This window comes from Myodes glareolus, chromosome 13 (assembly GCF_982192425.1).
Source record: "Myodes glareolus chromosome 13, mMyoGla1.1, whole genome shotgun sequence".
Classification (NCBI taxonomy): Eukaryota; Metazoa; Chordata; class Mammalia; order Rodentia; family Cricetidae; genus Myodes; species Myodes glareolus.
The window spans coordinates 62,275,465-62,300,928 of record NC_142038.1 but is presented as its reverse complement, the minus strand read 5'-3'; the positions used below and the strand labels follow the sequence as shown (position 1 = coordinate 62,300,928).

Below are 25,464 nucleotides of genomic sequence, written 5' to 3'. Positions count from 1 at the left end.
AGAGCCTGAACCAGATCGGTCAGGGTGACAATGAAGACTGACCATCACACATCTGAGCTGTGCAGGGTGCTTCTTTGCTTGGGGTTCCCTCACTTTCCCCGTCAAGTCTGCTTCCCTGTCATTGTGATAGAGTCCTGGGTTCTTCCTCTAGGTGCAGGGCAAATGAAGAAGCAGGAGCTGATTTCCGCAATGTGGTGGGCAAAATGGGACTGGTGGTTTAGCCTGGTCATTGACTGACAGATTAGGGCAGCTAGCAGACACCCCCAAACCCACTCTGAGTCATGTGCAGTTCTTGGCCTTGGAGGAAAACATGTAAACAAGTCCCTCTCCATTTAGGAGAGTTCTGTGGGGTTGGAAGGGGGCAACAACAGCTTGGGAAAGGATGGATGTTCTCAGGCGCATCGTTTGTGCAATCCTCAGGAGGTATGTGTGTAAGGTCACCGAGGACGAGATTCTTGGGAGAAAATGGGATAAAGGGAAAGGAGGCTTTGGGGGAGAGAGGAAGGAACAGCTGGGGGTAGGGAAACTGATGCAGAACCCCTCAGGACCAAAGGAGCTGGAGTTAGGAAGCCCTGGTAGCTTCCACTGAATGTGTCACTCATAGTCTCTCCAAGGGTAAGTTCTGTGGGAAAGAAAGGTTCTGAGCTGGCTGCCGCACCTCACAAATGCTGAGCCTTGGATCCAGGGTCTGTGAGTTCCAAGGCCCCAGGCAGCCTGCTATGCCTGTGTTAAGTACTTGGTGCTTGACTCAGGATCCTGCTTACCCAAGCTTGCACTTGTGCCCTAAACCAAGTGTTTGACCTGCCGCACCTGGTTCCTCACTGGAAAACGAACTGTGCCTGTTGTCACTGGGATCAAATGAAGTTCCCAGTTCAGCATGCATGTCTTACTTGTTGGAGGCCGGATGTGAATCCCGGGGTCAAATGTCCTGGGTTCAAATTCCTGGTTCCATTGCTCACTTAGATGTGTGATCATGGACAGCATACTCTGCCTCAGTTTCCCAACCTTCACACCTTCACAGTTGGGGCAGGGGACTAATACCTGCCTGCTGAGGTATCTGATAAGAGGTGAGTGAGGAACCAGTGAAGGAATCTAGGTGACCTCTGAGCCTCCAGGCGGACTGGCGCTGGGTGCTGGCTGCGGGGGAGGGGAGAGTGCCTTCAAGTGGGCAGGGCTGCCTCGGCTTCTCTGTGATGGTTTCATCTTTTCTCCAGTTCCGCCTGGTGGTGAAGACAGCCCTGAAGCTCCTGCTCGTCTTTGTGGAGTACTCTGAGTCCAATGCACCACTCCTCATTCAGGCCGTTTCTGCTGTCGACACCAAAAGAGGTGAGCAGCCCCTACTGTGGGGCCATCAAGGTCACGGTGCTGGATATAGGGAGGCTTCCCGTCTTCTGCTGAGCTATTGGGAGCATTTGTGTGTAGCCATCTCCCTAAGGGATCCACAGGGGTGACTGTGGAGATTTGGGCAGGGCTGTGACAATGAAGAAAATGGACGTGAGGACTTAGCCAGGACATGACAGAGGATCTGTCCTTTTGATCCAGTTCAGATCACCGTGGGTCCTTCCTTCTCTTCCTCGTCCTTTGTGACACTGACCCATAGATGTTCCTTGAGCCTTCTACCCCCTCCCCTTCGTCCCATGCTGTGTCTTACTCGGGGGCTGGCCTTTCTCTCATCACCCACCACCCTGAAGTACAATTGGAAAATTCTTCATCACTCCATCTAACCGAGTTGGTGCCTATAGCACAAAAGCCACCCAAACATTTCTGAGAAAGGGACTGCCTGCCCTGCCGTCTCCCTCCTGGTCTGTAACACGCCTCCCTTTCTTCGGTGCTCCCAAAGCCCCCAAACAACCTTTCTCTCTGTTATATGATCATCACTGCCTGCCTGTTGGCCTGAGTACGTCCTGCTCATGGGCACCATCTCTGTTCCAGCACTCAGCTGTCCCGAGCAGATAGGTATGCTATGCACAGGTAGAAAAGAGTAGAGTGACATGTGCCACATGTAGCTCCAGCACTGAGGAGGCTGAAGCAGGAGGATCCTAAGTTTGAAGTTAGCCTAGGCTACCTAGAAAGACCCTGACTTGAAAAGAGAGAAGAAAGTAGGAGCTATGGTTGGATTGGTGTGAACCATGCTGTGGTCCAAAGTGATGTGAAGCCTTTAGCTGAAAGGCTAGGGTGCCTGCAGGAGACATGGTTGGATTGGTGTGAACCATGCTGTAATCCATAGTGATATGAAGCCTTTAGCTGAAAGGCTAGGGTGCCTGCTTCATTTCTTGCTCATTTTCTTTAGGAGAGGAGCTGATTGTTCTTATCACCACCCCAACAAAGACTCAAATAAATAAGAAGAAACTCTGAATAATTTTTTCTCTTTATGATTGTAATAGTGATACTTTTATAAAATATGGAAAACTCGGTCTCCAGATGATCCCAGATCACTTTCCATATCAACGGGCAGGTGTGCTAACATGTTGATGTATTCCCATCCAAGTCATGGACTCTTTTGAACAAAGCAACCTTAGTGCTTTGTTGGGGAAAAGAGCAGTCTGGGTTATACTCTTTATTTAGACCACTTATGTCTGACTCAGCCTTGCTCAGGAATACCTTCTGCCCATCAAAATGTGAAAGGCAGCAGCTTCCTCATGTCTTTGAAGCTCTCAGTTAACAAATGCCAGTCAGGTCTATGAACTGGGCACCTACATCTTTGCTCTGAATGCACAGGCCAATACCAGTTCTGGCATGGTCAGTCTAGCCCAGAACCAACTCTCTGAAGGAGTATGTAAAGATCGCAGAGCCTCAGGCAAGGCCAGAGGCTGGAGTCTGGAAGGCAGGTCCCAGACCACAGCCACCTTCCCTCTACAACAACATGTTGCCGTCTGGTACCAGACAGGAGATGTCTTATGGTAAGAACAGATTATACTGCCACTAACAATCCTGAATAAGACAGCCAGCAGCTCAGAAATCATGTCTGGCTTCCGCAGAGCCAGGTGGGCATTTGGGAAAATGGCGATTCACTTGGTCTATCCTTGCAGGATGTGGATTCCATCTCCCAACTCTGAAGCTCCTTTCAGACAATGCTTGGGCATTTTGGTAGCCTCTTTAAAATTGTGGGTATCAAAGACAGTTGCCATTGGGCCATGATATAGGGACATCCTTTTCATAACTTTGAGGTTCTCCTTTGGCCTTGTTGATAGGAACTCCTAGCATCTTTCTTTGGAGTTCCTACTGCATAAAAGGCATGTTGTAGAGTGGGAATGACCCTCAGATGAACCTGGGGCTTTGTTTTCCACATGCAAGCTTCATTCCGCGGTCTCAGCCTGAGGCCTCTACTATCCTTAGTCTCTCCAACAAGACAAAATGATGGCCATCTTTTTTCAATTAGTAAAAAAAAAATCCCATAGATTGTTTTCTCAGCTTGGTAGATTTTGCCTATAAAATTTCTTCAACCTTTGGCAGCTGCTACCATCTGCCTGCCACTAAACATGAAGAGCTGCAAACAAAGAAACAGCACTAATGAAACAGCTCAGAGAAAGTTCATCATGTGTGGCTCAATAGTATGTTTCTTCACGGACATGTGTGGTCTTGGCTGTGATTTCGAAATGCATACATATAGCGTCATCCTGGTTTGCTGCTAGTAAAGTTGTCCCGGAATTCTGTGATGGAATTAAACATACAAACGTGTCAGGGAACTCTGAAGAGAGCAGCGCAAATGCCAGGTGTTTCCAGCAGCAGGTTTGAGCACAGTCTCCGGTTCCCCACGGGCCAGAGATGACTGAAGGAGAGCTGAGCATGCCCACGTGGGCACATGTGCAAACAGCCCATAAATTCTGCTCCGCAGAGTCTCCAGACTCATTCCTTGGCAGGCGGGACTGGCATGGGAAAGTGGGACAGTTGTCTTTCCATTGATTTATTGGACAGGAAAACTCTGACTTGAGGAAGCAGCAACTAAAACTAAGATAATAAACTTAAAGTCCTCAAAAAGTCATTACCACCTAAGGTAGTTGAAGTCATTCTAGAATAGATCCCCTTGGTGGATTTATAAACACCATGCATGGCCACCTATGAGTTAGCCAGGAGTGTGATGTGGGCCTAGAGTGTGCCACTTAGAGAGCCTAGAAAGAAAGCAAAGTCCGTCAAAGAAGCCCGGGAGCATAGTTCAGAGGAAGAGTGCCTGTCGGGTATGCATGAGGGTCTGTGTTCAGTCCTCATTATCCCAAAACAGACAAACCGAAAAGTACATCGTAGGCAGTAATTAATATTTATGAATATGTGAACATTTTAAATGCCTTATTTGGGCTAGTCCACTATACTTTAGCTTTGGGGATATAATAAAGAAGTGAGTTTGATTAGCCCTGAATATGTCATGAATCACAACTGACTTTTTAGATCCTCTGGATCAACTTCACCTCTGTAGTATGGAGGAGTGGACTGTGTCCTGCTGTTGGGCTAGCTTAACCCTCGAAATAACCACAAAGAAATTGTATTAATTTAATTATTGCCTGGCCCATTATATCTAACTTCTTCTTGACCAACTCTCGCATCCTGATCTAACCCATTTCCGTTAATCTGTGTATCACCATGAGGTTGTGGCTTACCGGAAAAGATTCAGTGTCTCTGACCTGGTGACTTCATAGCGGCTCTCCCTGTCTGCCTTCCTCCTCCCAGCATTCAGTTCTGTCTTCCCACCTGTCTAAGTACTGCCCTATCAAAAGGCCAAGGCAGTTTCTTTATTTAACCAATGAAAGCAACACAAATACAGAAGGACCTCCTACACCTGTGTGTGTGTGCATGTGTGCGTGTATGTGCGTGCATGTGTGCGTGTATGTGCGTGCATGTGTAGGTCAGAGGTTGACTTAGAATATCTTCTTTAATTGCTTTCTGGGTTAGTTTACACACAGTCTCTGACTGAACCTGAAGGGAGATCACTGATTTGTCTAGACTGGCTAGCCAGAGAGCCCCAGGAATCTGTTTGTCTCTGACTCCCTCGTACAGGAATTATAGTCACAGATCACCATATCTAGGTTTATTATGTGGGTCCTAGGACCCAAACCCAGGACCTTGTGCTTGTACATCAAGCACTTTATACCATTCCCCAGCTCTCTCTCTCTCTCTCTCTCTCTCTCTCTCTCTCTTTCTCTCTCTCTCTCTCTCTCTCTCTCTCTCTCTCTCTCTCTCTCTCATATCTTTATGTCACTTTTCTTTGGGCGGATGCCTGATGGGAAGAGAGAAAGACGGTAACTCATGGGAGCTTTAAGGAGATGGTTGGGTTGTCATTCTACCTTGTCAAGTTCTTTCCTAAGATTTGCCCTGTGCTGGGTTATCTTGAAGCTAGGTAGAGTGACAGTCCCTCGGACATGTAGTTAGCCTCTCTCACAGAGAGTGAGCTTGGGGGAACAGATAGGGCTACTCATTTTGTCATAAATCTTGGGTCCTATTAATTTGGTCCAACATAGCTTTTGAACTTATATTTTTCATTTGAATGTAAAGTGATGAGATATGACTTAATTCCTGTACATGCATATCATACATGATGATCATGGGATAGAGTCTATCATCCCTTCAAGCAATCCTGTATCTGACTCTGCTAGAGGGTGTCTTGAATGGTGAAGGATGTCCAAAGTATGGTGGATGCTAGAGGTTACACACTTGAACTGAATGGACTGTTCAATGTCAAAAGTCTCTGTGGAGACTATATAGATATATTACCTGGAAAGATCCAGAATATGCTGGAAGGATTGTCCAACGTGTGTTTGACCATTAGTGCAAGGCATCATGCAAAATGTCTGATGAAGTTCAATACAGGAACCTATCAGGAGAATAAATGGGAAATGTCTCAATCGTGTATTCTGTGTGTATGTCTTTAATCCGAGTTAAGAAAGAAGCACCGTGCCTTCGTGGCAAAGAACTGACCTGTAACCTTGTGGAAAGTGAGCATTTTAAGTATTGGTGTCATCACTAGCCACAACTTTGATAATGACAGCTACTGATGTTGGAGTGTCTGTGGCGCAACAGTCAGTCAGTGTACACACACAATTCAGTCAAATGTCTGTGTCAACTATGTGCTTGACAGCATCAGGAGGCACCTGGCTCTTATGAAACCTATACTGCAGTGTTTAGGGTGGATCTTGAGGGAGACAGATGCTAATGACAATGTACTCCATCAATGCTAAGAAAGGAACTAGAAATGCTTCATCTCCTGGACACCTTGCAATAATCTCTTAAGACAAACACTTGCATCTCAGCTTATAGATATGTCCCCAACCTGCCCTAATATCCCAACCTAAATATTTTTCTTTTTACATTTATATATTTAGTGTGTGTGTGTGTGTGTGTGTGTGTGTGTGTGTGTGTGTAAAAGTGAGGTGGGGATCTGGCTCCCTCTCTTTGGGACACCTGTCTCTGTTGCTTGGCTTTTTCTTCCTCAGCTCCCACAGGGTACTTTGAATTCAAAGTCGACAATAAGGAAGTAATTCTGAGTCCAGAAGCACCATAAAAATTAGAAACTACAGATTCAGTGTTTCTCCCAGGCACTTCACCCAGCATCTGCTGGGAGTGCTCTAGTCCTTGAGATTGATGCCCCATTAGAAACACAAGCATATGCTCCTGAACTCATAGGGGCAGCAAGGCCCAGGGTCTACTGGCTACCTTGGTTGGCTGTCTTGAAAGCTGAAATGGTCACTCTGTTGACACTTGAAGAACAACTTTACCCTTGTGCTAACTGCAAAGAGTTTGACAATAAATATCCAAATACAATTCAATAGGTCTTGGGAGGGAGAACATGTCAGCACATTCAGAGTTAAAAAGAGGCAGGAGATTGCTCGGGTCTAACTTGCTGGATAACTCAGCTAAAGGATGAGACCAGGTTCATTTGCTGGAAGAGCTGATATATTTGCCTGTGGAATTAATCTGTGTGTGTCATGTCTTCTAGAAGGTGCCTACTTTTCCGTCCTTCTGTCTTTTTTCTTTTCTTCCTGTGTGTATCTTCCCTCTCATTCTTATAAAGCTGTTCCATCTTCACATACCAGATGCCCTCTGAGAAATCATTACTGTTCTTGGACATTTTATTGACCTTGTCCTCTATGGCAGGCTTTGTGCTGAAAGTGCAGAGATGAACAAGAGTGATACCATTTTTGCCTTTGGGAAATGTTTATTTATCTCAAGGCCAGGATCAGCTCTGTCACAAACCATCCAAGGACCAGCATTTGGAAACTGCTGTGCTCAGACTATTTGCGAGTTTACTTTATCAAACAAAGATAAGTGATATTCTTTTGAGATAATTTATAGAGGGATCACACAGGAAAGAGGGTCACATTCCAGCCCACCAACCCAAGGGCAAGCCAATGCTTCTATCACTTCTAATATTTATCGCGGGCATGGAGTCATGCCAAAAGTTGCTTTCTCCTCCATGACCTTGCACTTAACTTGATGGTCTAGAGTGTGATGTGTTTTCTACCTCTATCCTAGAGGCCGGAGAGAGCAGCTCATGTGCCTTCAGTAGTGGGACTCACTGGAGAGGAACCTCATTTCCCAAGCCTTCCATATCTATCTTTACTGAATCTCCCTTGCCAGCCTTGTGTGTAGACTAAATATGTCTACTGCTTGTTAGATGGTGGCTCTGTGCTTGTGTCTATGTTTGTGCCGTTTGTCTAACTACGTCACTAGATTCTAAACCCGTCAAGGGGAGTTACCTACCAGACTCTGTGCCTAGCTGGTGTCCTGACAATATCTGTGCCCCGATGGATCAGAAGTAGTGTTCTTTTACTCTGGATGTTTTCTAGAAAGCGATGCCACTGTTACTGCTTGGAACTGAGAGTAAATAAAGGTCTTCATGCCTTGCTCAGCGTCTGCTGATGGACTTTCAGTGATGACTTAGAAAGGGTTTTAGTCTGCCTCACAAAAGTGTGCACATGAACAGACTTAAAAACTGTATATTTAATATAAAGGAGACTTCTCAAGCAAATAGTTATGGATATAATGAGCACAAGACAGGAAAGTATATTGGTTGCTAGGAAATACAGTTTATTAGGATAGGAACAAGTCTGACTTAAAGATGTGTCCGCCTTACACATGCAGGGATGGAAAGACATTACCATCCCCAAGGGAGAACTCCTTGGTGACAGTGTGACTGGATAATGAGTGCCATTGAATTGCTGCTTCTAATGATTTTTGCTTTACTCGTAGGCATCAAACCCTGGTCCAATATCATGGAAATCCTGGAAGAAAAAGATGGAGTTGACACGGAGCTGTTGGTTTATGCAATGACTCTAGTAAACAAGGTTGGTTTGTGTGTGCTCTAGGGTGAATTATTACCCCTTCAAAAAATAGATATGAAAGCCTTAAACCCCGTACCTATGAAGACGGTCTTTGCAGATGTAACTCTGTTATTAGGACAACTCTAACCAAATATGACTAATGGCCTTACAGGAGGAAAAGAGAGAGAGAAAGAGGTAGAGAGAGACAGAGACAGGAACACACAGAGAGAGAGACAGAGACAGAGACAGGGACACACACACACAGAGAGAGAGAGAGAGAGAGAGAGAGAGAGAGAGAGAGAGAGAGAGAGAGGAAAAGAAAGTATGAACACATACAGGGAAGACAGCCACGTGAAGACAGGCAGAGACTAGAACGGTCCATCTGTTAGCCAGGTAATACCAAAGTTGACTGACAACCAACCTAGAAATAGTCAAGGGAGGACCAGTCCACGGAGCTGCACAGAGAACATAGCCCTGCTGACTCCTTGGTTTCAGACTGTGAAGTTCTGGCATGTTAAGACACCTGGCTCATGGTAGCAAGTTGCACCAGCTGTAGGAAACTAATACCACGTGAAAATGTTAAATGATTCCTCGTGAGCCACAGCTTGATTATTGGAAGGCAATAGCAAGAATTGTAAGAAGATGTTTCTTATCGAGTCTCACCTGTAATGACATTTCCCCATTAGAATTAGCAACTTGAGCTAGAAGAAGTGATTCACAGGTCAGGAAGATGCAAGACTTATCTGTGGAATTCTGACTCTTGGACTGCGGCGAGGATACTGGAGGCAGTGCCCATCTCCTTATGCTGTCATGGCCTCACCTTTGTGAGTTTGTTGCCTCTGTCACATCCCTTTCTGGTCATCATCCTGTAGGACAATCACAGTTCTTTGAATCTCTCCTCAGAAGTACTGACTTGGGGGGCAGGCTTTGGCTCCCATGGTGACCCTGAACAGGCTGTCTTGGTTCTAATTTCCCTTCATTCAGATTGTCACACCCCGCATCCCAAGCGTCATTGTCATCACCCTGAGAATTTTCCTTAGATTGTTGACTATGAGTCTACAGAATCAACCACGGTGATGAGGAGTAAGGTCTTGGAAGGTTCCAAAATCCTTTTCTGGAACATAACTGGGAGACCTGCTTCTTGTAATGAACAGAAGACACATTTGTAATAAACCATTTAGATATGAGGCCCAGCTTGCCCTCAATGGGACCACGCTGCATTCACACTAAGGGCGGTCAGTTATTTTCACGTGCAGATGACTGGCGTAGGGTGCCCTGAAGCAGATCCAGTGTTCAGAACTTGCCATGCAGTCAACATCATGCCAATAGGACAGATTCATCCGTGATTGGGATGGGGTGGTGATAAATAGAAAGAAACAGGAACATTTTCAGGCCATACATCATAATCCATCCTAAAAGAAATAGATTCCAGCATAGCTTACCAAACTCTAGGGGAAAACCTTGGAGAAAGAGATGAAGGTGCTATCAATCTCTATCTAGTAAGACCAATAAACTGAATGAGGATGAAAGGTCTCAGGTCTGGGGTTCAAGAAGGACACAGGTGGGTTTGGGGAGTAAGAAGCTTTTTAGAAGAGTTATTGACGCTGTCAGCAAAGGCATGGTGCAAGCTCCGGAGAATTCAAGTCCCAGCACAGGACAGACAGCATGATGGGGCTCTCAAGTAGAGTCAGGCCTACAAGGCAGAAATGGGGGTCCCTTCTTACGGTCTCTGCACCTGACAGCCTGCAGCCAGACTCTGAGACTGTAGCAGACAGCAGGGAAGAGGCAGGGAGCAGTGTGTGGCTCTCTGTAGAAATCTTGGTGCTGGAAAGTCTGATGGCCAGATACCCACAGGCAGTGCTCTCCGAATGGCGCTTGTCTGTGTCTGCGAGAGGGGAGGGGCTGCTGCAGGAACTGTGGCCTAAGCGACAGTTTGATCCAGATCCAAACAGTGGGGAGATTGGCTCACCTAAACAAGAAATTTATTTGGAGATAGTTAGAAGTAGCAAGGAGTGGCAGTGTGGGATAGACGTGTGATGGCAAGACACTAAAGGCACATTTTCAGAGGCTGAGGTAAGGGGCACTTTCAGAGGAAAAGAAGCCACATGTAAGCCACTTTGAAACAAAGGCCATTGGTAAGGGGACTTTAGTTGGTTGGTGTTAGCTCATTGGTAGAGGCAGCTCTCCTTAGACAAGAGTTATGGCATAAAGAGCCTCTCTGAAGTTCTGTGGATAATTCTTAACCTGGACATATTTACATAAGTGACCCTGCAGTATGGCCCAGACCGTCTATTTGCCTTGGATTTGACACAAATGACTCCATTTTCATATTGACAACTTTTTGTTTTATTTCAAGTTTACTTTAACTATAAAGCCAGTAAAAGATTGCAAAGAAACTATTTAAATATGTTACTGAATAAAATCATAAAGGGTCTTGTTCGTAAAATGAAAGTCTCAATGCTAAAGGCAGATGACAAACTAGAAAGTTATTGCCCCCCCAAAATACTCCACAATATCATGAATATATTAATAAAGTAAAAAAGGGGGGAGAATGAAAGCCCTTTCTTTAGTCAACCACGAATGCACAGTAAAACAAAAAGACATTCTCCCAGGCTACATGACTGCCACCAGGGTAACCCTGGGCCCTGTAGCTCTGACAAGTGAAGCTTGGCCACCTGCCCTTAAAATACCAGCTCAAGAATCAAGTCTGTGAAAAGTAAAGAAGCAAAATTTAGTTAATATGGCCACATTGGGAAGAGAAGCCAATAAAGAGGTCAGTGGACAATTCTGGGCTAGTAACATGAAGTTAAGGTTTAAACCAGGGGCAAGAGACCTGCACTGCTGGTTAGGGTGCCATTAATAAAGGCGAGTTTATTCTATGTGGGCACACAGAAGGTGGTTACCGCAGGATGGGGGAAAGCTCTCTACAGGCTGCAGATGCTGGCTGATGGCAGCCTGAGCTTTTGAGTTGGTGGAAGTTAGGGGGCTGTTAATTAATAGATTTCCGAAGGTTTTTGCCTATTAGTCAGTTTTTGTCTGTTAGTCTATTTATTAGTTCTGAGAAAGAGGTGGGGAAGGAGCAACTATGGGGAGTAAAGCTAGCCAGCATCAGGTAGTGAGCCTCTATACCTGCAGCCTGTCCACCCTCACACGCCACTGCAGCTGTGGTAAGCCACCTGTCTATGTAGACACAGCTGTCCCCCTAGGGATTCTTGTCGAAACACCTCATCTATGCCCATCCTGATTAGTTTTTACTGCCAATTTGATATGAGTCAGCTGGAAAGAGAAAATCTCAAATGAAGAATTTCCTCGATCAAATTGTCCTGTGACCATGTCTGTAAGGGAATTATCTCTACTGATGATTGATGTGAGAGGGCCCAGCCCTCTATGGGTAGCACCATCCCTAGGCAATTATTGCTTAAGCTATGAATCAAGAAAGCTGAACATGAGAGAGACAACAGGCTGCCAGGCAGAATTCCTCCGTGTTTCTGCTTCAGTTCCTACTTGGATTCCTGTAGATTCCCTCAGTGATGGACTGTGACCTAGAAGTGTAAGCCAAATGGGTCCTTTTCACCCCTAAGCTGCTTCTGGTCAGTGTTTTACCAGAGCAACAGAAAAGTCAGACCACTGCCATTCAAGGGTTCATTTTGCTTTATTGAATTGCAGTCATGTTTATGGTTCCAGTGAGTCAAACGCATCAAGCTACCAAACAGAACAGCAAACTGGAATGTTAATGCACGTATGCAATAAACAAAAACAAAAATAAAAAGGCCAGATCCTAAAGTCTGGGAAATTCTATTGCAAGTTGGGTGGTTTCTAACCAAAATCAATCTTAGCAAAATAAATGGTGGTATAATAGCATGAATTTAAAAACTGACATTTTTATGATTAAAAAGGCAGTCAACCCTAGCCTGCCTTGAGTTCTGAGACCAGTGTGGCTTTTTTGTTGTTGTTGTTGTTTACCAGAGACATCAAGCAGAGCCTCTACCTTTCTGCATCCCTACCCAAGTCTTGAAAAGAACTGAGGGAAAGAAATGTCAAAAGGAGACCGTAACCTCCTCTGCCATAGCTGAAATCCTCCTGGGTAGAGTCCTTTCTTGGAGTAGGGTCTCATGTACGAGTCATCTCATAGACTAAGATGAGGTAGATGGGGGATGTAAGGTAGGACCCCAGGGAGCTCTGAGAAGAGGCATTGCTTCAGTAGGACCTGGGAATTGTTAATCATTTGGGATTCAGGATAAGTAGATATGTTTTTTAAACATTTACTTTTATTGCTTTATACATTGCAATGGATCTTTCTTAACCCTTATCCATAATCCTTGGCAACCACTAATTTTCTATGTACTATTATCAATCATGTCTTTCAGGTCAAATGGAGTCTTATAGTATGTAACCCTCTGAGGCTGGCTTCCCTGTCTGTATAAAATTCACTCCAGTCTGTTATTGTTTATATTAATGACTCACTCCCTTTGGATATATACATATATATATACATATATATATGAGTATATATACTCATATATGATTGTGCTGCACAGGTACACCCCAATATATTCACCCATGTGTCTTTGAAGGAGACTAGGGATCTCTAACTTATCCATTTGCTTGTGGAAGAGGTTGAAGGTCACAGTTCTTGACTTCCATGGGAGAGTGTGGAGCATGGGCTTTACCATGCTGGTTTGATCCTGTATGAAGGTTTTCTCCTCTGAAACCCAAGGAGAGACAAATTTCTTTGAAGACAGAGTTTGGTCTCTGATTAATGCCAGTAAAGAATTGTTAATGACAGATCCTGGCAAGACAAAAATCCGAAAGAAAATGGAGGTTGGGAATGCCAGGTGTAAGGCAGCTGTGGGGCGTTCCCAGCCTCAGGAAACTCACGCCTCCAGGACTTTCTGGCAAGGCCATGGTCTTGATGCCAGCGGTGATCAAGCAGGGAAACTGGGAAAGGCCCAGGTGGGAATGCGATGAGGGTAGCTGAGCAAATTAGAGTGGCAGCCTGGAAAAGGCAACTTTGCGGCTAGGATGTGGGACCTTCCTGCTGAGGGGGAGCTGCCACAGTCCCATTGCAGCCTGTGTGAATACCGGAGGGCCACAGGTTCAACTCTAACTCGCAGTTTTCATGGTGGGGTTAAAAATGGCTGCTTGCAACTCAGTTCTGTTCCTGTTACTTGGCAAAGGTCTTTGTGCCTGTTTATTATAGAGAGCTGGCCATCTCATTATTTAAAAGCTGGCTCTTTAAGACAAGGGAATTAGGTATAGAATTTCAGCTTAGTCCCCAGGGTTTTTGAATGTAAAAGAACCTATGGGACTGGAGAGATGGTTCAGTCAGTAAAGTGCCTGCCCTAAGGACAGGAGGACTTGAGGACCTGAGTGTAGGTCCCTAGAATTCATGTAAAGCACCCAGGTTGGTACATGTGAGCTAGGTGAATCCCTGAAGCTCATTGATCAGCTAGCCTTGCTGAACTAGTGAGTTTGTACCTCAGGGAGACTCCCTTTCTCAAAGGTTATGTTGGAAAGTCATTGAAGAAAACACTGGAGCAAAAAATCCTCTGACCTACACACACACACACTCACACGCACACACACACACACACACACACACACACACACACACACACACACACACCACTACCTGTTTGTGCCAGATATGGGAATGAGAGGTGGGGGAGTGGAGGGAGAGAGTGGAGGTCTCCTAGGCTGCCTTCCTTAAGTTGCCTACTTTGTAGTTGTTAGGTAGTTTGGGGGTATCCAGTTATCCTCTATTTTCCTGCCTAGCATAACCACCCCTCCTATCTTGTCCTTTAATGAATGTTAGAGTTTTCATGGAAACCAGGGGGTGAGCTTGTGGTGATAATAAGAGACTCTGAGTGCATGCCAGGTGGGTGTTGGTGTTGTTGTTGTTGGTGGTGGTAGTGGTAGTGATGGTGATGATGGTGGTGGTGGTGGTGGTGGTGGCGGCAGTGGCCGTGGCATTGGCCTAGTTATTGGTAGTTCTCAGGTAAAGCCCAGTTGACTACCACCGTGGCAGACACAGGTGTGTGCTGTCATACCTATCCACATGTGTGAGTATCTTTTGTAGTTTCCAGGTCACGACCTCCTGTTTTGTGTTTATTTTTTATTGGGTGGGGGTCTCTTGAGTGATCAAGATGATCACGTCTCTGACCTCAGCCATTGTGAGTCGTATCCTCTTTGATCGGCATAAAAAGTGAAAAGCCATTATTTAGTGTATAAATAAAGGCACTCTTTCTACCATTGACCTGTGCAAGTGTCTGTCAGTGTCTTCTGAAGCAAACTAACATGTTAAAAATAAATTTTAAATACATGTGGTCTTCTTAGAAATCCAAAGGCAGTGAAATAAATAGGGACTGAAGAGCAGGGCCTGGATTCCAGGCTGAAATAACCTGTGTGGGCGCTGGGCTGGTGGCTCTGAGAGGGGCTTCCCCCCGGTCTACAGTAATTTCTGGTCACATGCGACATCCCTCCCCTCCCTGAGCCTTCATCTCCCTCGCATGTGAGATAAGGGGCTCGCACTAGCTCTCCAGGCTTCTCTTCTAAGAGGACCCTACTGAGACTATCCTCTGGTAGGAGAGGTAGAACTTGGAAAAGTCTGCCGCTTTCCCCCAACCCCCGCTCTGTCTTGCTTTGAAATTTTGGCTCTTGGTTGCTGCTTTGAAATTTCTCATGTTTCCCAAAGTTTCACAGAGCAAAGAAAGGCCCCGCTGAACGTCAATGGGAGAGACTCATCAAATTATAACCCACACTGTTCCATCGATTATACGCGAAACATCAAATCTCGAAGCATGTTAACTTTCTACTGGCACATGACAAATCCCACACGTTCAGTCAGTCGCTTGGAGCGATGAATACACGCCACTCCCCTCACAGTTCCCGAGGGGCGGGCGTTCAGACAGGTCCTTGCTGGGTTGTCTGCTCAGGGTCTTCCAAGGCTACAGTCAAGATCTGGCCAGGATGGACTCTGGCAGCCTTTTGTGGCTGTCTGCTGGACTCCTTTCCATACAGCTGTTCAGCTCATTGTGTCTTGCTCTTTCTTCCAAACCAGCCTGAGCTCAGGGGAGACCTACGCCCTTTTTTAAAGGGTTTTTTTGCCCACTTACCATGGAGGATTATGTGATTTGGAACCTTGACAACATCTGCTAAATCCCTTCTCCTAGCTAGCCTAATGAGTGTCACAACTCACCCACAGGAGTTCCCAGCCCCCACTAGGTCACAGGTTCTCCTGATGCCCTATACCCCACTGGCAAGAGTCCCGAGTTCACCCTGCTGGCTCCCAGGAGATTTCCTCATTGAATGAATTTGTCATGTGTTTTGCACTGTTGTGGATTGTTAGAACTTAGGCCACTGGACCACATGAACATGTCTTCATTGCTTTGTGACATTCCCCTAAAATATGGCTGTATCCTTTTCTTGTCTTGCAGACGTTGGCAGGACTGCCTGACCAAGACACCTTCTATGATGTGGTAGACTGCTTGGAGGAGCTGGGCATCGCCGCTGTGTCCCAGAGGCACTTGAACAAGAAAGGGACAGGCTTGGACTTACTGGAGCAGTTTAATATCTATGAGGTAACAAATGTGCCATTTCTAAGTCATCCACAGCGTCAACAAAGGTCAAAGGGTGATGTCACATGTCCTCCCGGCCCGGGTTCTAAGCGTGGTATGAGGGGCTTCCACACCATGAGAAATTTTCTAGAAATGCAAGGTTTCAGATCCTACTCTGTCCTTCTGAATCAGGAACTCAAGAGTGGGGTCAGAATCTTGTCCCAGCAAGCCTTCCAGGAAACCTCAGTGTGTATGTGCTCAAGCTTACGAACCTTTGACATAGAGAAAACTCAGAACTGTTCTGTTTTGAAGAACGTGTGCTCAGTTGTCAGGACCTCTACTGAAGGTGAAATCAGGTAGAGAGGCAGGATCAGGGAGGAGGAAGGGGAGGGAAGGAGGGGGTGAAGGAGAGAAAGAGAGAGAGCAAGGGGGATGGCTATTCCCCTGCATAATGTATAGCGCGAAGTGGAAATTCATGGGGTATTTTTTAGGAAATCCTCATCCCCCATGTTAAAGACAGAGCCTCATGTAGCCCAGGTTAGCTTCCGACTCCACATGAGGCCAGGGTGACCTTTAATACCAAATCCTGCAGGCTTCACTTCCCAAGTGCTAGGATTGCAGGTGCATGCCCTCACTCCTAGGACAGAAGACAGTGCTTTATGACGCTACCCAGCATGTGCTTTCTTCTGGGCTTTCTCTTGCCTTACTAGAGTGCTTTTCTCTTTGCTCTGGTCTGTCACAAGGAAAGAAAGATCAAAATTGAACATCAAACTCTGCTGCTTGTCTTTGCACCATGTGACATTATTTAAAACACAAATATAACAGTGTTTTGTAGGCAGAGTTGTCCAAAGTTCCTGGCTCCTATTTGGAAGCTGCTGTTTGCAAACATGGTTAGTCATACCAGGACAGAGGAAACAGTATTAGAACCATCTCTATTACTCTATTTCTCTTTTGTGTCTGGGTAAATAAGTATTCTACCAGCACTCTGTCCCCAGCTTCCTGGTCAGTCAGTAATAAAAGGATGGGTAGAGAAGGAATCCTGAGCTGCTCTGTCTCCACGTTGTTCTGTGCATACGTGATTGGCTAATCTGGGAAAGTAGCAGGGATGGGAAGGATGTACGAGAGCTCCCTTCTCTTTGTTCGTCTACAGGGAAGCAAAGCTCTCGGGATGGCTCACTGGTTGGTATTGTTGTCTCCCCATTTCATGGTCTACCTAAGTTAGGCTTGGCGTGGCCCCAGACTCCACTGATGCCTTTGGTGATTCAATTACACCCAGATTCCCCTGTTTCTTGCATGTGGAAATTGGGTCATTTGAAGAAGCTTTCTTTACCTTCTTCTCCACTTTATGTGGGTTTCTTTATCGCTACTCTCCGGTTGGCAAACTCCTTAAGTATCATCTCCGAGAAGCCTTGCTCCCCATTCCCCACTGTTCATAAGCGAATGTCTCTGCATCTCTGTCCAGCGGTTCTCTGCCTGTCACTTTGGGCTACACTAAGTCCTATGCCCCCTCCCTCTTTCCAGTGCCAGGGCCTAGCACAGCTGCCTAGAGTTTATTAAAGACTTGGATAACTTCCTCCTGCAAGCATCACACATGTGGATACCAGTGTTGCCAGCACGGGGCTGGGGAAGGGTATAGTTTATTCTGATGCCCAAGTAATAACTCAGGGTGACAGCCCCATGCTTTAGGTAGCAGACGGAATCTGGATCCTCATTCCAGTCTGAAAGTTAATGCATTCTAGAAAACATTTACTGACATAGGCAGCCAATTTTAAATATGCACAAGGAGAGCTAGAAGAATCAACATGCAGAGCCAATACTTTCCTCAAAAAGACTTTGAACTTCTCAAGTGCCTGCAGAAAGCTCGGGTAGACTTCTTGGGTGCTTCCTCATGGGGCAGGATGTCTGGTGGCCATATGTCTCGGGCTTTCTGGGACAGGCCTTGTTTTGTGTAATTTAATTCCATTTCAGAAAGGTGATTTGATCCATGTTTAATTAAATTTGTTGAAATTTCTTTGCCACATGTGATTTTTCAAATACATAAATGGCCAAAATAAAAAATCTTTTGTCAGATCATATGTGTTAACTTTTAGTTCTAAAAATGTTCTTTCTGTATGTGGAAAGACATCTTGCCGCTGGAGACGTCCAGCTGAGAAATAGCTGTTACTTTTAGAACTTGTTTACTAATGGTTTCCCTTCCCTGAGAGCTTTCCATCTCATAGGTGATTGAAAATGTATGTCAGTTATCTTTTGCTGTGTCACCAACACACCATCAACAAATGGTTGAAAAACCTCACTGATCTTGGTTCTTAGGATCAGGAATTTGGCCTGGCTCAGCTAAGATGCTTTCAGGCGGTTCAGCTACCTGGCGGCCTTACTGGGCCTGAAAGGTCTCACTTAGCCTTGATCACCTGGCTTTCAATTTGATTTGGGCTCTTGTCTAGGCCATGTGTGATCAGCAAGCTAGCTCCCACTTCTTCATGGGATAGCAGCTTTTGTGAGAAGCAAGACTAGCAAAAATACTTCCAGGCGTGGTGTCGTGTTTACTGATGATTCACTGGCCAAAGAAAGTCAGACGCACGGTCACGCCTAACCTCTGTGTGGGAGGGAATGGCACAGAGTAAGGAAGCAAGGAAGTGCGAGTCTCTGTAACACTGTGTGGCCACAACCTGCTACCCCACAGCAGGTGGATAGGTTGTGACCCTGACATACACCTCACCTAAGAGCTGAGCTGAACTGTGTAGGTGTGAGACAGCCGTGTGAAGAAGGGTCACATCTTTTAATAAGATGACTGCCCATCATGGGTCACAGTGATATTATGATAAAAACTCAGAGAAATGGTAGTGGTTTTGAGCCCCATTAAAATGTTCAAATTGTTCTGAGCAACTTACACAACTAAGTCTAGACTCAAGAATGACACAGAGTGATGTATAAGTTCCTGGAGACTTAACTGTACGGTCATCAATGTAGCTCCCTGGTAGTGCATGTACTTAGCATGCATGAGGCCCAGAGTTCCCCCTAGTGCCTCTCACCAAATCTTAATATTTGATAATATTAAGATCTTATTATGTTAAGTAGGACAATAATAGGGTGTTTATGGTTTTAGCAATCCTTTTAGGGGTATATGTTAAAATATTTACAGATGATAATGTCATGATCTTAGACATCTCATTGAAAAATTGGCATGGGGTTGAGGGCAAAAAGTGAGATGTAACTGAGCAAATCTTGATTCTCAACTGACAAGTGTTAGACGACCATGGGTGACCGTGGGTGGCTGTGGGTGATTGTGGGTGATGTACCATCACACAGTCTCTACTCATCCCTGTCTGTTGTGTATGTCTGAAATTTCCACGGTAAAAGAGGATTAAAACACTGTGAAAAAAGTTCATAATGAAACCATCCACCTCTGGATTTTTACTAAAAAGTACAAGAATCAAAGATGTCCATAATCTTGTAATAATTGCAGCATAATTTGCTATAGCTCCTCTTCTTGTCTTCTTTACAAACAGAGGCTTGTTACATGTCTAGGCTAGCCTTGCCCTCGGAATACTCCTGCCTCAACTCCTGAGCTGCTGGGCCTATAAGCTGTACCACCACACCTGGCTGCACCCCTCCTCCCTGTCTGCCCCCCTCTTCCCCCTCCAGGTCCCTCCTCTCCCTCCTTCATCCTCCATTCCCTCTCTTCTCCTCCCCCTCCATCCTCCTCCTCCCCCTCCATCCTCCCCTTTCTCTTCCTCTTTGGCAAGTGTTTTGTCATGGATCTGAATCTGTGATATTCCCAAATGAATTATATATCACAGTGATGCCTAGATCATTGCCTCGGATTCTTCTCTTCACTAGAACTTTCTGGTCAGTCTTCCCTTTCCTTGACATGGAGCAGTGAAAGTGACTCGTCCCCCTACCCACCCTGCATACTGCTTCTCGGAAAGGCACTGTGAGTGGAGTGTCACTCGATCCTTGCACCTTTGGGGTGAGACAAGGAGCTAGGAGTATCTGAACTGTGCTTTAGACCTGCTCATATCACTGCAAATGTGTGCTCAATAGAAACAGTCCACACTTCAGGCCAGGGGAACTTCAGATGGTCTAAGAGCGTTCTGTCAGAAATGGAGGGAGAAACAGACTAGACACTCTCAGAAGTGTTGCCACCGAGAAGGTGTTCTCAGTCCCAAATCTGCCCCAACACAGCACTGCTTAGGGCTTTAAAGTTTTGATGGCAGCCATGACTTGCCAATCATTGAACTTCACTTTGTTTCCGCTTCCAGACGGAGCTCTTGAGAATGGGAATTTCCAGGGAGATTGTGCAGAGATGAGCCTTGGTGAACTCATCAGTTCTCACCCCAAGCCTTTAACACCGTGTTTGGGAATAAATTCTAGGGGGAATAAAATGACCAAAAAATTTTCAAATATCTGTCACTTAGATAGGTCACACCAAATCCATCTTATCTAAATGCTGGGGCTGGAGGAAGTAGGGAATGAAGGGTGGAGGTGGATGACCTGTTGTCCATCAGCCGTGTGTCTTGAGGACTGTTCTGTCAGGGGACCAACACAGGTGTGAAAATGTCTGGTAATTGCTTCTGTGGAAGCCACCTCTCCTGCCCTGGGGAGCATACACTATGCCCGACTCTCTGTCTTCTCTTTACTTCTCCTTTCTCTCACTGGGCAGGATTAAGTTGTAAGCATCTTCAAAACAAGAAAACATACACACTCAGGGGTTCATGGGACCACGTGAATCTACAGTTGCTGAGTCTAACAGTTACAGAACTTAGCTGAGCTGGTCCAGCTGGACTGAGGTTGCCTACCTAGTGGGTCTGTGTAAGAGAAGAGGAGCTCCTCTCACTATTCCCCACTGTGGAGTTTGCTCATCTTCATTTCTTCTCATCGTCTGGTTTGTTTTTTATGTGTACTGCCTGTAAATCTAGACAGCCAGAGCACCTCCTCTGGAGTAAAGGAGACCTTTGTTCACATGTCAGCTCTGCCACTAATGAGCTAGATGTGACCTGTAGCCAGTCACACCCTCACTGGTCCCTTGTTGATAACAGCTGTGTTTGTGAGGATATCGAAGGAGGGGAGATTCTCTGCAGATAGTACTCAGGCAGTGACCCAAGCCCAGAGGCAGAAACTAGAGGGCAGCGTCTAGGTGGAAGGAGGAGGCCCCTGGGGAGGTCTTTTAAGAGAGCGTCTTCTCTGTGGTGCTTTCTGCCTCCTGGCCACCATGGAGTGAACAGCTTGGCTTCTCTGCTTCCAGAAAGTCATGGAGTAGGTGTTTGGCTCTCTGCTTCCTGGGTACAAGGGGGTTAGCAGCTTTCTTCTGCCACGGTCTTCCACTGTGATATCATTGTCTTTCTGTAGACGTAAACACACCCAAACCATCCAACTCGGTGAGCCAAAACGAATCTTTCCTTTTAAAGTCAACTTTCTCAGACATTTAGTCACAGTGATAAGAATCTGACTAAAACATTTAGATTTCAGATAATTTCATATATTTCTCTTACTTAGCTTGTCTGTCTGTATCCACTTGATCCATAGAATGCATAGTGACAGGCACTGTGTAATCACAGATTGAATTGACTTCTGGACACATGTAGGGGTCTTTGAGATTGAGGAGAGGCCTTCAATACAGGGAAAACAGCAACAACAAAAAAGTAGTTTTAAATCCACTTATAGGTGACATATAGTCACAATCCAGACTGGAAAAAAGCTCTCGAGTTTGACTTGCCTGATACACTCTGCTTTTTCAGGTGGCACTCAGGCATGAGGATGGTGATGAGACAGCTGAGCCACCCCCCAGTGGGCACCGAGACCGGAGGAGAGCCAGCATGTGTTCCGGTGGCAGTGTGGGTGAGCACCAGGGCCTTGACCGCAGAAGGAGCCGTAGACACTCAATCCAGAATATCAAGAGCCCACTGTCCGCTCCCACCAGCCCTTGCTCCCAGTCAGTTCCTGCCTTCAAACCCAGCCAAGTTCGAGATCTCTGTGAAAAGTAAGCTCAACCCCAGTGATGGGGAGGGAATACTACTGGGGAGAGGGAAGGAGAGACTGTGAGTCACATGTACTGACCATGATTCCCTCCCCCACTAGATGGTTAGAGCATCCTGGCCTTGTTTCCTTTCTTTCCTCAATCAATAAACCATTCCTCCCTCAGGGAACTTCCCACTCAAGCTGCTCTTGATGGCAAGCATAGACTTGACCTTGCCAAACTCATTTAGTATTTTATAAATTGGCAAAAAATCCGAAGTACAAAACCATGGCCTAGAAATAAATGGTATGCCACACAGCAATGCGAGACTGGAATGGTTCTTGAGATAATGATGCGAGACTGGAATGGTTCTTGAGATAATGAAGCCTTATTCAGATTGGCTTTAGGCATGTGAGCATACATATGTAAATTTAAAGATATCTATTTTTACACAGCACCTACTTGTTGCATCATTTAGTCACTCAGTAAACATTTTATTGGGTGTCCAATATAGGACGGGACCATGCAAAGGTATAAAGACACATACACAACAAAAGTACGATCTTTATCTTCATCAACCTCACATCTAAGCTGGGGAAAGAGAATGAGGTAGATAGAAAGAAATAGAAGAGGCTTGACTCTACCTCTGGTGACCTGGAAGGATTGGGGAAAACGGGTGCAACAGAAGGATGGCTGACTTCACAATCCTGAGACAGCTGCTCCAGCTGGATGCTGCCTCGTTTCTGGAATAATGGACCACCGAGCTTGACCACCCCATTCATGGTGGTATGGTAGGATGCAAGTCATGCTCACATCAGTATCAGTAACAGTGGTTACACCATTCTCTCTCATCCTGGAAATATTTCTGGGAGTCAAATTTAGCTTACCTAGCTACACGATGAAGGAGAAAATAACCCAGCATAATCAGGCCACCTTTAGAAAGTCAATCAAGAATATTTGGGTTTCCCCAGCCCCCATCGCAGAGAGTAACTCACCATCTCCATCATCAAGACTCAGCCCAAGCAGCCTGGTGCTCATGTGCCTGTTAACCAGGAAGCTGGAGGGATCCTGGTTTGAGAGTCATGTGCAGCATGCATGGTCCCTTTCTGTGTCATGGCCCTTGACATGGTCCTGTTTCTGAGTTTGTGTGACCAGCTCTACTCTAGTGAAACCCCCAAACTTCTGAATAGATTAAAATAAGGAGGCTGCTAGCTAGGGGCTGTGCTGGGAGAAAGCTTCAGGTGCACTGTGGTTCAGCCCTGGGTGAGTTTCTTCAAGATCCTGGGTCACAAAATGCACAGCTCCTCCCTAGCAGCTTGAGGAATTGACTCAGAGGAGGTCGAGGAAAATGTACGCAGTCATGAATACTGTTTAAAAACCAATGGAGATGCTGAAGGCAGGGGTGCGGTAAGCCTTGTTGGCCCCACTGGTTCTTCACTGCCTGATTCATGTTGTGCTTGTTTCTGGTCTCTTCATTCCTCTCCTGCTTTTAAAAGGTCCTTATGTTGTATGCTTGAGTAACAGCATCTCCTGATATACTAGCAAAGATGACAGCAGTTCGGGGACTGTCCTGAGAAGAGTTCATTGTCTCCAAGTTATGGGCTCAGCAGGAATTCAATCTGAGTCGGGGAGAAGATGGAAAGACTCCTCTCTAAACAATGCTTGCTTTGTTCTTTTCAAACACTATGCAGTTTTCATTGTGCCGAAGCTATTGCTTTAACGTAAATTTCATAGTGTTTGGAGAAAGTGCTTTCCTGATTGTAGAGATAGGCAACACTACAGAGGACTGGGGTGTAGCTCAGCATGGAGTGCTTGCCTAGCACACATGGTGAGGTCCTGAGTTTGATCCTTAGTACTGCAAAAATAAACAAATGAATGTAAATTCAAAATATAAACCCAAAGAGAGAAGACATCGTACAACCTTGTAACTTTAAAATAACTTTGTTCATAAAGCCTGTTGGAGAGAGGGAGGCTGGGGTGGCATCACCATGGTGCAGTTCTCCTCAAGACAAGACTGCAATGGGGGAAAGGATGGCAAAGTAGGGGGTGGGGAGAATGGTGCTTATGTGCTTAGCAGTGTCCCCTGCTCAACATCTGTGACTTAAACTATACTTCAGGCTCAAGCGGCTGTTAGGACCCATTCCTTGGAGGCCTGGGAAGCAATGCCCGTAAACTCCCTGGACATACTTGGTGCTCGTCTGGAGTAAGGTACCTGTAGGTGCCACATAGGAGGACTCGGAGGCTGGATTTTATCCTTCGGTGACACAAGTCGTACGCACCCTCTAGCAAAGATGGGAGAATGTGAGAGGGCAGAAAGGAAGTTGTGTTGGAAATGTGTGTGGAACTCCTTGCTCATATCATTTGAGTTCGGTTCTTGAAGACCCTCTTGTACAGGACAGCAGGATAGATGCCAGACAGCAGGTAGGAGGGGCTTTGTGGTGAATAGCAGGAGTAGGGGATAGGCTGAGCCAGGAGTTAAGCTCAAATCTTGACTCAGTTCTCAAAGCTACTTCCCACCTTCCCACTCTTAAACATATTCACTGAACAAGACTTACACGTCAGACTTTTTAGGCAAGAGAATTGGTTGGCATACTATAGGGACATCATCTTTACTGAGGTAAATATAAATATTCAAGAATTGAAAAGGACACCATGTCACATACCACGAACATGTATACTTCCTTACACACATAAGCCTGCCAGATTGTTACTACCGTTTTAGTGATGTTAGTGCAACCCTGAGCCCACATTACTGTGTTGTGGCTTCTACACTGGCCTGTGGCCAAGTAAGGTAGAGTTTATTGATCATCTGTCACCTGAAAAAAATTTTATATGATGTGTGTACCATAAAAAATTTCATCTCTGTACTTACTTTCTTCTGACTTGATTGTAAGAAGAAAAATTAGAGCCTTTTATTTACTGCTGAGAAAATTATTTGGGGTTATCTAATTAGCAAAAATGAGCAAAACCCCCCAAATTCCAGCAGTGTATCTGACTCACATTTCTGCCATTCTCAGGGCTAAAGTGTTCTTGTAGTTTGTCTAGCCTAAAGCAGGAACCCAGTGAAGTTCACGTACAGGCTGAGGCTCTTTCTTTCCTGAGTATCCCATTCTACCCCCATATTTCCTGCTTGTTAGGGCAGTCTCTGACCCTAATTTGCGTCCCTAAACATGCTCCTTTTCAACCAGGTGCTTGCTTTCAGCGCATAGTAGATTCTCCATCTGTTCTGTCTTCCAGTGTTTCTGGTATGAAATACTGCACAGGACCTAGTGTGCAACTCTGAATTTCATCCCGTTGAGTTGCACACAGCATTCCACTCTCCAGAGGTAATTCTGAACTTCCCTAAGTCAGCTGATGCTTGCATGGTACCATCTAGCTCTCAGTCATGTGTGTATTTGAAGGACATGGAAGAGTGACCTGGCGAATTGTGCACAATGACAGCTGGCTGGGGGACGGAACATAGAGATTTATGCCATGTACACCAAAGGGCAGTAAATGGTGGGTTGTCATGTAAATTTCATAAGTCATGAAATACTAATCTCCTGATGTTTTTCAACCGCTGAAAATGTAAAATATATACTAATGTTCAGAGTCTCCAAAACAGATTTTAGGCCAGATTGAGCTCACTGGTTATGTTTTACCAACTACCGTTCTCAGGAGACAGACATTTTTAGAGAAATGGAGAGGAAATGGGCTGAAATTGCCA

General features: G+C 45.5%; 1 protein-coding gene across 9 annotated transcripts in view; it reads left to right on the top strand.

Annotated features, from left to right (window-relative positions):
* Fhod3 (formin homology 2 domain containing 3) overlaps positions 1 to 25,464 on the top strand; it is a 429,672-nt gene that overhangs the window by 269,550 nt on the left and 134,658 nt on the right. For all 9 annotated transcript variants that reach the window (XM_087896219.1, XM_085700029.2, XM_085700035.2 and 6 more), the window contains exons 7-10: positions 1,215 to 1,326; positions 8,179 to 8,273; positions 15,686 to 15,829; positions 21,541 to 21,782. In XM_087896219.1, the coding sequence (XP_087752345.1) occupies positions 1,215 to 1,326; positions 8,179 to 8,273; positions 15,686 to 15,829; positions 21,541 to 21,782 (593 nt within the window). The remainder of the gene's footprint in view (positions 1 to 1,214; positions 1,327 to 8,178; positions 8,274 to 15,685; positions 15,830 to 21,540; positions 21,783 to 25,464) is intronic.